Source organism: Papaver somniferum, chromosome 4, assembly GCF_003573695.1.
Source record: "Papaver somniferum cultivar HN1 chromosome 4, ASM357369v1, whole genome shotgun sequence".
In the NCBI taxonomy this organism is placed as follows: Eukaryota; Viridiplantae; Streptophyta; class Magnoliopsida; order Ranunculales; family Papaveraceae; genus Papaver; species Papaver somniferum.
The window spans coordinates 3,170,245-3,183,082 of NC_039361.1; the positions used below are offsets into that span (position 1 = coordinate 3,170,245).

The 12,838-nt window shown below is 41.8% G+C and overlaps 1 protein-coding gene across 1 annotated transcript; it reads left to right on the forward strand.

Annotated features, from left to right (window-relative positions):
* Positions 1-905: 905 nt before the first annotated feature.
* LOC113271812 (putative disease resistance protein RGA1) lies at positions 906-4,214 on the forward strand. Its single transcript, XM_026521736.1, has one exon. It carries the CDS (start codon positions 906-908, stop codon positions 4,212-4,214), a length of 3,309 nt encoding a protein of 1,102 aa, XP_026377521.1.
* Positions 4,215-12,838: the final 8,624 nt, after the last annotated feature.

Below are 12,838 nucleotides of genomic sequence, written 5' to 3' on the forward strand. Positions count from 1 at the left end.
AGTAGGTATTTGTGAAGTCTTATCATACTCATTAATTAAGGTAATTTCAATACAAAACAAGTAGCTTTTGGGGACGGATATTTTTGCAAAAGAGGATTATTGGGGATGCTCACAGACCGCACGTCCCTATTAGCCATCGGAATACTTAAACTAAGACAATAATATGACCGTCTCTGAAAGAAAAGATCACCAAATAGTATTAGTGACGGTGGAACAAAAAAAAGGCAAAAAAACCGTCTCTAATATTTTTTTGGGACAGATTTGGGTCTCTAGGGACACTGTTTAGCCGTCCCAAGAGGCCTTCGGTTTGCTCGGGCAAGTGAGGAAGGATGTGAAAATATAACGGGTACCTGCAAAACGGACTCTCCAAATCGTGGCCTCGTACAAAAACAACAGTCCGGGCGTAGCCGGTAGCCTCGTACAAATACAAATGCAATCGTGGTACCACCAGTAATCATTTCACATGGCAGCTACCAATTATTGTTAATACTAAATCACAAAAGGGTGACGTTGGTTAATTTGTCAATTTATGATTTTAATTAAGTTTTAGATCTGAGTTTCTTTAGATTCATCATTCATTCATGTACTTAACCATGAAAATAAAATACTTGTTTCGACTTTCAACGTGGCCATTGCAGAATTCTTTTAAGCGTTAATTACGGCCAACTTTATTTTCGAGGATTGAAATCACCAGGTTAATTAAATAGTAAATACAAATAAACAAATTCAATATCATCGACCTAATTCTTTTTCAATATTCTATATATACATTACCACTTCCCATAACTATAATCACAAGATCTTGAGTGATCATAACATTGTGATTAAATTGCTGGCTTAGCTCTTTTTTTCTTCTGCTAATATCTCTTTATCCGTAATCCGATTTCATCATCTTAATCAATACAATGGCAGTTGAAGGAATATCCGAAAGCAGTGTAACAGGAATCTTGAAGAGCTTGGGTTCTGTTGTTGCTAAACATATTAGTATGGCTTGGGGAACAAAAGACGCAATGAAAGAGCTAAAAGATAAGTTGGAGATGATCCAAGCAGTAACCCACGATGCTGAACAAAAACAAGTGACCAACCATGCTGTGAAACTATGGCTAAAACAGCTTAAGGAAGTCGCGTACGACGCTGACGATGTGCTGGACGAATTTTCTTATGAAGTCATGCGTCAAAACGCCAAGGTACGAGTCTTGGTTCCATCCTCCGGATTATTCTTTTATAAGATGTCACCTAAAATCAAGGATATCAATAAAAGGTTAGACGATATTACTACACGTATGTTAAAGTTTAATTTGGAATCTACCGATAACAGTGTCGAGTATGATCAAGATACTGAGCAACAGGATCGAATGACAGTGTCCTTTGTAGGTGATCTTAAAATTGTCGGAAGAGAAAACGATAGATCTCATATTGTGAACATTTTATTGTCTTCATTTTCGTCGTCTGAAAATAGTAGTCCACGGGAAAAAATTAATGTTGTGTCAATAGTGGGCATGGGGGGGCTAGGGAAAACCACTTTAGCTCAATCTGTTTACAAACATGACTCCATAGACAGAAATTTTAAAACAAAAGCATGGGTCTGTATTTCTGATAATTTTGATATCTACAAGATCTTAGAAAAAATATTAGAGTCCTCTACTGAAAAAAAGAGTCCTAGTATGTCAAATGTCAGTGTACTAGTGAGGGAAGTCCAGGAACTTATTGCTGGGAAGAAATACTTGATAGTGTTGGATGATGTGTGGAATGAGAATGCCGAAGACTGGGATAAGCTTATGAGTTTGTTAAGTGTGGGTGCTCCGGGGAGCAAAATTTTAGTAACTACACGTAGTGACCATGTTGCAGCTATTGTTAGGGGTACAATTCCACCGTACAATTTAACTTCCTTATCAAATCATGATTGCTGGTTGATTATCAAGAATAAAGCATTTTCACCTGGTGGAGCACCGGAGACTGAAACTCTAACAAAGATCGGAGAGGAGATCGCGACAAGATGTTCGGGTTTACCACTTGCTGCTAATTTTCTAGGAAGCCTGATGCGCTTGAAACGTAAGGAGTCTGACTGGTTGGCGATCCGAGACAATGGTATTTTCAATAAGCCAGAAAATCCAAATAGAATAATACAAATACTGAAGTTGAGTTTCGATAATTTGCCTTCTCATTTAAAACAATGTTTTTCATATTGTTCTTTGTTTCCTAAAGATTGGGTATTTTATAAGTTCTCCTTGATTGAGCTGTGGATGGCTGAAGGATTTCTGCATGTATCTAATGGAAGAGGATATCAAAAGTCACTACAAGATATTGGTAACGATTATTTCCATTGTTTGTTATCGAATTCTTTCTTTCAAGATGTAACAAAGGATAAGCTTGGCGACATAGAGACAGTCAAAATGCATGATTTGGTACACGATCTTGCGCTAAGTGTCGTTGGCAGTCATGAAGCCATGATTCTGAATGCAAGTGAAATAAAATATTATGCATCTGATGTTCGTCGTGCACAAGTAGTTCTCGACAAAGAACCATCTCCTAATGTGTTAAATAGCGCAGAGAAGTTGCGCACACTGTTTTGCAAAGAAGAAGATGAATTACAGCTGGGTCCAATAAGTAACAAGCGCTTACGAGTAATATTTTCTCTCGGTAATATCAGTCTAGAAATTCCATCCACCTCTTTTAAGTTCAAGCACTTGAGGTACCTTGAGCTCATCTCTCCCACAACTCGAAATGTTCATCTTTCTTCCATCAGTCAACTCTACAATCTGCAGGTTCTGAACCTTCGGGGATGCGAAGATGTGGTGAAAATACTCAAAAAGCTTGGGTCTTTAATTAATTTACGTCATCTTAACCTCTCTCAATCGGACGTGGAAGTGCTACCTGATTCCATCCTTAGGCTCACCAATTTGCAGACTTTATATATGAGACGTTGTGAATATTTAAAAGCCTTGCCGGTGGACATCGGGTCTCTCCAACAATTGTCAGTTCTTGATGTTTCCGGAACACCTGTCAAAGACTTGCCCGATTCAGTCGCTAGCCTCTACAACTTAAGAAGGTTGGAATTCCACAATTGCAAGGGCATAGAGTCATTACCGCATAACCTTGGAGCGCTGACACAATTAAGGTTACTTGATTTGTCGGACACTAAAGTCAAAGAACTGCCAGATTCTTTCACAAGTAACATCTGCAATTTAGAGGTAGTGGACCTCGGAGAAAAATGTAAGTTCCCAAAAGACATTAATAATTGGGTGCAATTAAGAAGTCTCAGATACAGCGGAAAGACAAGCGAGGCCATAATGCCTAGAGGTATAGTAACTCTAACTTACCTCAGAACATTAGTGCCTTACATTGTGATGAAAAGAGCAGTTACCAATATTACTTGTAGCAGTAGTATTGAGGAATTAGCAGCACTGAACTATCTTCGGGAGTTACAAATATGTAATCTCGAGAATGTGAGAGGCGGAACAGAAGAAGCACAGAGAGCAAAGCTTGAAGACAATGAGGACCTTCGAGAGTTGAACCTATTCTGGAAGCGCTATTATGGTGATGAAGAAATTCGATATTTGAATCAATGTTTTAACCAGAATTTGCGCCGTGATGACGACATAGAGCTCAAATTTAGAATTCTGAATGATAGCATGGTGTTAGAAGGTCTCCAACCTCACCTCAGCTTGGAGAAACTGTATATCTTTGGATTTTATAGTCCGAAGTTTCCCAAGTGGGTGAGCGGTAGCTCATTGTCTAATTGTCTTCCGAATTTGGTGACCGTGGAGTTAGAGCACTGCTATAATTGTGAGAAGCTTCCAGCACTGGGTATGTTACCAAGTCTTAAGAATCTTATCATTTCAGAATTTAATTCTGTGAAGCGCTTAGGTGATGAGTTTTATTACGAGCAAGAGGAAAGCAGCATAGTAAGTGAAGACGGCTACGAAGACACAGCAGCAGCAGCAGTGACAACAAGAGCATCATTATTTCCCTCATTAGTCTATTTGGGAATCAGTGGAATGTACAAATTAGAAGAATGGATTGTTCCTCCTCCGTCACCTTATTATGTTGATTGCTTCCCCTTCCTCGAGAATATAGAGATCAGTTGCTGCCCTCTTTTACAGTCTTTGCCGGATATTTCAAGTGGCCCGACAATTATTGTTAGAGGGTGCCCCAAAATTGACGATAGTGGTTGCACCATGATAATCAACGGCGGAGCCAACCCATGGCAATGATAGGCAGTTGCCTACTTTACCAATTCCAAGTCCTTTTTTGTCTTCTTACCTATTCTTATCTACCTCAAAGAAAAATTCCTTCCCTGGGGAGATTTTCTAGCTCCACCCTTGATATAAGGGAAAAATATCGTTTGGTCCTTTTTTAGGTGGTCCCAAGTCATTTGGTCTTTTGGGAAAATGCTTTTACCGTTTGGTCCATAATTATTTAAAAATATTAAATGGACAAAAGTATACTTCCGTGTTAATTTCTACTTATTTTTTTGTAGCAATTCATTCTTCAAAATGAACTCCTGTTAATTTCTACTTATTTTTTTAGAAATCACATATATAAACCAGAGTTCATTCCAAAAAATGAACTCCATATAAAAACCTAAAAAAACAGAGTTCATTCCAGAAATGAACTCCATATAAAAACCTAAAAAAACCAGAGTTCACTCCAGAAATGAACTCCATAGAAAAACCTAAAAAAACAGAGTTCATCCCAGAAATGAACTCCATATAAAAACCTAAAAAAAAGAGTTCATTCCAGAAATGAACTCCGTATAAAAACCTAAAAAAACAGAGTTCATTCCAGAAATGAACTCCATATAAAAACCTAAAAAACCAGAGTTCATTCCAGAAATGCACTCCATATAAAAACCTAAAAAAAATCAGAATTCATTCCAGAATGAACTCCATATAAAAACCTAAAAAAACATAGTTCATTCCAGAAATGAACTCCATATAAAAACCTAAAAAAACAGAGTTCATTCCAGAAATGAACTCCATATAAAAACTTAAAAAACCAGAGTTCATTCCAGAAATGAACTCCATATAAAAACATAAAAAAAACAGAGTCCATTCCAGAAATGAACTCCATATAAAAACCTAAAAAATAGAGTTCATTCCAGAAATGATGGAAAGACAAAATGTTTTTTATATGGAGTTCATTTCTGGAATGAACTCTGTTTTCTGGAATGAACTCTGTTTTTTTTAGCATTTTAAACAATTTAATCATCAGATTTTATTTTTATTTTAGTTCTTAGTTATTATTATTTATTTATTTTATCATTGTAAGTAATCCAAATTCGATTCACGTCAATTTATAATATCTATTATTTTAACTTTATTGTAATATCATATATAAATTTTCCAAGTATTATCTACTATAAATTTGCTACTAGCCTAATTACTCAAACATTATTATCAACTGTGTTATTATTCTCATTATTCTAAAGTTGATAGTCTAGTTGGTACACTAAGCCTTAATCTTCTAAATATAACTCTACACTCGCATAAAGATTGATATTATAAATTTTATTTATTCATGTGTTGAATCTGTATACTACATCTTGTTAAATATTGGCATTGGTAATTTAATATAATTTTAAGATTTGAGTCTGCATAAGATTATAGTATATTATAATATCTTTTGATTTTACTACTAATGTGAATTATCATATTACTATACGAATTTATTTTCTTTTAACTATAATATTACACTAGGTATGTGAATTCTAATATTATCACTTCATGTATATTTGTTTCATTTTAAAGATTTACTGGATCATTAGTTATACTAAAGATATGAAGCCGACCTCCTTTTACCACTGTTGATTTGATGGAAAGACAAAAGGTTCTCGTCAGGCTCAGACAGACGTGGCTATAACTCGGAAAGAGATACCTATTTTCCTCAAGACACTAACAGAGCGGCCACCATAAGAGTCACGTCAACCCAAGAGGGAGATGACAAGGAATACTTTTAACATCCGGCGCATGCACTTCAGCAGGACGTGCGTTTATAGATGAAGAGGCTCGCGGTTCTCTTGAACGCCCAGTAGAAGGGAATCAACAATCCAATTTCATCACACGTAAAGATCAGGAACGACTTCTCCAAAATCGAAGTAAAGGAAATCAGCAACCCTCCTGAGTTCACAAAAACTCTCTTCCCGTCAGGAGCTACATGATTTCTGGGGACTTCGCCCACAAAAGCGTGCAGTCTATAATGAAACATTTATGTGAGATTCCATATTTCTCTAAGGCGCAACGTCAAGATGTATTTGCAGCCCTCAACCGCACCGCATTAGGAAAGCAGTTTTTTCCAGCCAGGGAAGACGTTCCCAAACCCCAACCTCTCTTAGGAAGCACGATTGATAGATGGAACTGGGGACTCCTAACCAGTGTTCACTTGAAGGATGTCGAGTTTGACAGCACGCTGATTGACGCGGTCTCCGACTTCAACATTGTAACCGTCAAGGCTCTGAGAGTTGCAAGGCTCAGCTTTAACGTTCTCTCCAGAAGTGGCTCCGCTTCAACGTCCTCCAGCAGCGGCTCCGCTTCAACGCTCGCTCCAGCAGCCGCTCCGCTTCAACGTCCTCCAGCAGCGGCTCCGCTTGAACGCTCGCTTCAGCAGCCGCTCCGCTTCAACGTCCTCCAGCAGCGGCTCCGCTTCGACGTTCGCTCTAGCAGCCGCTCCGCTTCAGCGTTCTCTCCATAAGCTGCTCCAGGATCCGAAACCGAAGATTCAGCTTTTGCTCCATAAAGTTTCAATGTCCTCTCCAAGAGCCGAAGCCGCTTCAACGCCTCCTTCTAACCAAGGATCGGGTTGTAGCCGCCACTATTTATTTCCAAGGATCGTGTCGTAGTCGCCGCTCTCCCTTGCCGAGGATCGTACCGCAGCCGCCACTCCTTCCTGCCAAGGGTCGTGCCACCACACTTCCCATGTCAAGGATCATGGTCGCAACCATACAATCTTCGTAGTCGTGGCCACCTTTTGAACCATCTCGCCAAGGATCGTAGTCATGGACAGTTTGCTCACTTACGCATCCAGCAAATCCTTTTACTTCCATGGATGCCCATACTATCCCAACCAACCTACTTTGTTCCCACAACAATGTAGTCTCTTCCGATTACATCTTCTACCAAGAACTATTGCCGCTCATTTGTTGATACCAGCCAGAGCTTCACCGCAGCAACAATCGCTACAAAGGTAACCCATACTCCTCCATATTTTAGTTTCACGTGGAAGAAGTAACAAAATCACCAGTACGAACGCACGATGGTGATGTCTTTATCATGGTCAACCCACTGACCATACAAGATGGAAACATGTAAACCATACTTGGGGACTGAGGATCTACACAGAATCCCTTCACTGTCAAAGCTCAGAAGACACAGTCAACCAAAAGGCCATAGCCAAAACAAGGTCATCTACTCTTCAAGGGTGTAGCGCAAGAATATCATCACCTCTCTGTCTAGAAGACGCCTTAAACATTTTACGAGGACGAGATGGATCCCAAGACTGCTCAGAGGAAAACAACTCCAGAAACTAAAGAAAAATGCGACTGGGGACTGCTCATCGCAGTCCATCTCGACGACCATCAAAGACTCATGAGATAACTCCAGAGACGCGGCTGAAATATTTTCTTGAAGAAACAGAGGGATCCACGATAAACAACATAACTCTCTCATTCCCACCTCTTCGATATTCAGAATATTCCGTCATGTGATACCCTGAGCATCCCAGCGTCCCATCCAGAAGAGTACAATAATCTTATATCAAATTCCGTGGACATGGATTCAAGGAGATGCAATGAAAGTAGGCTACACATGGGTACTACCAGCATGGTACGCTTTCACTCCCCTCAACCTGGTTACTTCTGATTTCAACATCATCACTGCTGAAGTTTTACGATCCGCATGAATTTCTCAACATGAAGCCGCACATGTGCATCAAAGACTCCAAAAGCACGCCACAAAGATGCGTTCACATATTCGGCTTTGCCATTGGATCTGACAGAAATATAACTGGGGACTGCTCACTGCATCCCATTACATACGATAGTCCAAGATTCAGAAGTTGGTTCGAAGGATGTCTCTTGGAACGAAGTCCTTGAAGACTTGATAGCATCAGATCGGCAACAGAATGTCTCCCAACTCATCTATTTCATCATGTGGCTTCAGAAAATTTCTACCATATAATCATCCACAACATATCATCATCGCAATCAAAAAGTCCAAACACTGAACAACCTGAAGTCAAGAATGGACCGACAACGCAGTCACAATATCCAAGATTAGCCCTGACATGATCGTTGCCAAGCATATATTTCATCCATCCATCCCAAGAATGCAATGGAGTTTGGTAAATTTTGGAATCCATTGGAGAGACACTGCAGACGAAAGCACGGATCCAGACGAGCAACAGAAAACAGAACAGGGTCGATACCTCTTTTCATGCGGACGAAGTTTCTAGAGTTTGAAAAGAATAAAGATTCCTTCTTGCTCCATGAACGGGGACAGATGACTGGGCGCGACTATGCCACCTCGGGCCGGCAACATCCCTCATGAATTCTCCCTGAGTTTTACTGTCGGACTGTTTTCACCTCCTAAACGAGCTCGAAACCTAAATATTCTCATTTCAGGAGATATGAAATTCTTTTCCGATCAAAATGGAGGGGTGGACCGTCAAAATCCGAGTTCGTATCAGAATTCTACAACGATTTTAGTAAGGGGCGCTAATTAGGGTTTCGGCATGCCAAACCCTAATTTAGACAAAGTTGCCATCATTCCACGGAACTGAAGCCAGTCGTCATTTTTCCATGGAACTGAAGCAATTTGCCATCATTCCACGGAACTAAAGCCAACACTCAAGCCAGCGCCCGCACCAAGTTTATGATAGTGGATCCTTTCCAAGTCGACCAATGCTGACGGCTCCATTCTAAGCCGACCAATGCCGACGGCTCCATTCCAAGTCGACCAATGCTGAAGTCTCCATTCTAAGCCGACCAATGTCGACGGCTCCATTCCAAGCCGACCAATGCTAACGGCTCCATTCCAAGCCTACCAACGCCAATGGCTCCATTCCACGCCAAGTCTATGCCAGCGGATCCCTTCCAAGCTGATGCCAACATTCTACAACTCAGCCAGCAACCACCTCTACCACTCCGCGGCCTAGCTAGCAGTACCACGAGCCGAATTTGCGCAAAGCCGCCAACACAAGAGTCATGGATTTTCTTTATCTCCCGGAAAAATTTAGTCGGATCTTCCTGACCATCTTTTCATGACTTTCGTTTCAATTTTGCCCTTGTGTCACCATCTCATGCTTACCTCGCAACAAGGCCCTTGTTCCGAGCTAAGCAGGAGACTTAGTGTTGATGGTGGTTTTTAGCTTAGGGTTAAAATCGTAAAACTTTGGTCTAACGTGACGTCACCCTGTAAGGAAACGGATCTGTAAACACTAATATCTCCATTAGCGCATTTTTTGAGCCTTTCAATACGTATGTGAGAAATTTACCAGGGTACCTTTTTTTTATATGTATACTAGGTTCAACGGCAGAACCCTCAGTATCGACTGGCATTGTCGCCTCACATGCCAGCCAAGTGTGCCAACGTCATGCCAACCATGCCAGCGACACCCCTGCGCCAAAGGCATGCCAACCATGCCTGTCGCACCACCGTGCCAACGGCATGCCAACCATACCAGCCATACCTCCGCGCCAAAGGCATGTCAACCATGCCTGTCGCACCACCGTGCCAACGGCATGCCAACCATACCAGCCATACCTCCGCGCCAAAGGCATGTCAACCATGCCAGCTGCACCACCCTGCCAACGGCATGCCAGCCACAACCCCGCGCCAAAGGCATGCCAAACATGCCATTCGCACCACCGTGCCAATGGCATGGCATGCCAGCCACATCTCCGCGCCAAAGGCATGCCAACCATGCCAGCAACACCACCGTGCCAATGGCGTGCTATGCCAGCCACATCTCCGCGCCAACGGCCGGCATGCCAACCATGCCAGCCGCACCACCGTGCCAATGGCATTCCAAGCCATCCACATCTCCGTGCCAAAGGCATGCCAACCATGCCAGCCGCATCACCGTGCCAACCACATCTCCGCGCCAAAGGAATACCAACCATGCCATCCACATCTTCGCGCCAAAGGCGTGCCAACCATGCCAGCCGCACCACCATGCCAATGGCATGCGTGCCATCCACATCTCCGCGCAAAAGGAATACCGACCATGCCAGCCTCACCATAGTGTCAATGGCATGCCATCCCAGCCAGACCTCCCCACCAAAGCCACGCCGACCATGCCTCCATGCCGATGGCTGCCAAACGAAGGGTTGCGACAACCAACGGCCACCCTTCCCTCTGAGATGCAAATCTCAGCCCTCCAAGTTTGCCACCAAATGCGTGGCAACTTTTGGCCCAATGTCAAACCCTAATTTTGGCCGCACCTAAAACTATGCCAAAATCCTAGTTTGGTCGCGCCGAAACCATGCCAAAGCCACGCCGTCCATGCCTCTATGCCGCTGGCTACCAAACGGAGGGTTGCAGCAATGAACGAATACCCTTCCCTCTGAGATGCAAATCTCAGCCGTATAAACTTTCCACCAAACGACTCGTGGCAACTTTGGTTACGGTGCCAACTCTTGGCCACGGTGCCAAAACCCTAATTTGGCCACGGTGCCAAAACCCTAATGTGGCCACGCCAAAGCTAGGGCGGCACATGGGTTTAATTGGGTCGGGTTTGGCCTCACCCACCATCCAACCCACTGATGGTGGGTAACAGAAATTGTCACCCGCAACCAATCCAACATTACAATGGGTTGGTTTTCACCCGACCTACATTACAGTGGGTTGGATCGGGTGGGTGGTGAGTTACCCACCATAAAATACAATGAACATTACATTACCGTTACATACTTATTCTCTTTGCAGTTTCTATTTCATATACTGCGACTTCAGTTGATGGTAATATAGCATTACAGCTTGCTGCGAAGAAGAAACAAAATTGAAATAAGAATTAAGAACCCGGTCAAAATAATCCAACCCAAAATCAATCTTAGGAAACAAAACCCTAATTAGTAATTGCAATGATCCTAGTCTCACCTTCGGTTGTTGGTTTGCTACTATACTGGTGACGATGTTGATTGATTGTTGCTGGTGATACTGTGATTTAATTTAAAAAGCGAAGAGAAAGTGAAAAAAAAAACTGAGATTGAGAGGGAGAGAAGAGGCTGTCGCTGAAGGAAACTGAAGAGAAGTTAACGACGATTAGGGTTAGGGCATTATATATCATTACTTCAACGGTTATGGTTCATCTGGGATAGGTAATCTAAGGGTTAGAATTAACTTAGAAATATTTAGGAGGGTGGGTGGGTTGGGTCGGGTGAGGGAAGCTGTCACCCACAGTCAACCCACCATACGATGGGTTTTGATGTTGTCTGATAGACGCATTTATGTGTCTAATATAGCTCATTTGTATATATTGTTAGTGCTCGATATCGTACTTATTTGGTTATTTTATTTATTTGTAGGTGTTTTTGGAAGAATAAGGCTTTGTGGCGAAATTGGCTAAAAATGCGGCATTTGGACCTCCGTTGATAACGTGCCGGAAGCGCCCCAGAATTGTACCGGAAGTACCCCAGGAATACCCCGGAGGAACCCCGAAAAATGTTCGGAAAATTTCCCAGAGAAATCACTATACGGACCCTCGATTTTGGATAAGGGGTAACCTAATTACTAAGGGGTGACCTATTTCCAGGCAGCTGCTAAAGGGAGAACAGCACAGGATAAGGGCACCCACCTTCTTCACGTTTTGAATTAGAAAATTGGCGGGAAGTTCACTGGCAGATTGATAATCATATTTTGATGGATTTTTAACGAGATTCAATCGCCGAAATCAGTTGGGCTGGACTTGGATGGACTAAACAGGCCTAGTAAAATCGATTGGAACCAACCAATTGGGCCGGAATACCCGTGAGAAGCAAAGAAAGGGAAAACAGAGTACGTGTTCTATGTTGGGTTTTTAGAATATTTTTGAGAGATTTCTGGAGGATTTTGACGCTGGATTAACATGTACATGGTCCTATTCAAGATTATGGAAGAGTTTGGTAGCTATTTTATAGCCAACAACACGTGAAAAAGCTCAACAGAAGCGATTATCGTTTCAACTGCATGAGAAGAAGAAAAAGAATAATCGCATATTTAGTCGAGATTTATGGATCTGTTGGGCTATATAATTGTTGGTTTACGTCAAAGGAAAGCTGGAGAAAAGTTTTGGAGAGAGTTTAGAGGTCAGGAGAGACGAGAAAATCGAGTTACAGAGAGATTTTGTTGCTGCTGCTGCCAGCCATTGAAGACCTTCAAGAACACGAAGAACAGACTCTCAGAGTCAGTCGTTCTTTGACAGTCTTAAACAACAGTATCCCGTGTTCTTCATTACAGCAGTACCGAAGTGTCGTTCTTCAACAGTGCAAACAGCGAACTCTCTGTGTCGTTGTTATACAGCACTTGTGTTGTATCGATTATTTTCAGCACTACCCCTTTGTAACAGTGACGCTGCAACAGTATAACAGCGTTACAAACTTCAATTATCAATTATTTTCGTCAATAAAAACACTTATTTAGCCATGAATACATCTTGTGAGTGTGTTTTTGAGATGAGGAGCTAAACCCAATCCCAGGGGTGACAGAGGAAGCCTTTCTCACAATAATTATGTGGTAATCTCTATTTTATTAATTTATGCAATATTTTTATATGATTAATTGCATTGATAAAAATGATTTAAATGGTTTTTATTAATCAACTGTGTTTTCCCTTGATAATGCATGCTTAGTTTTAGACTTTTGAT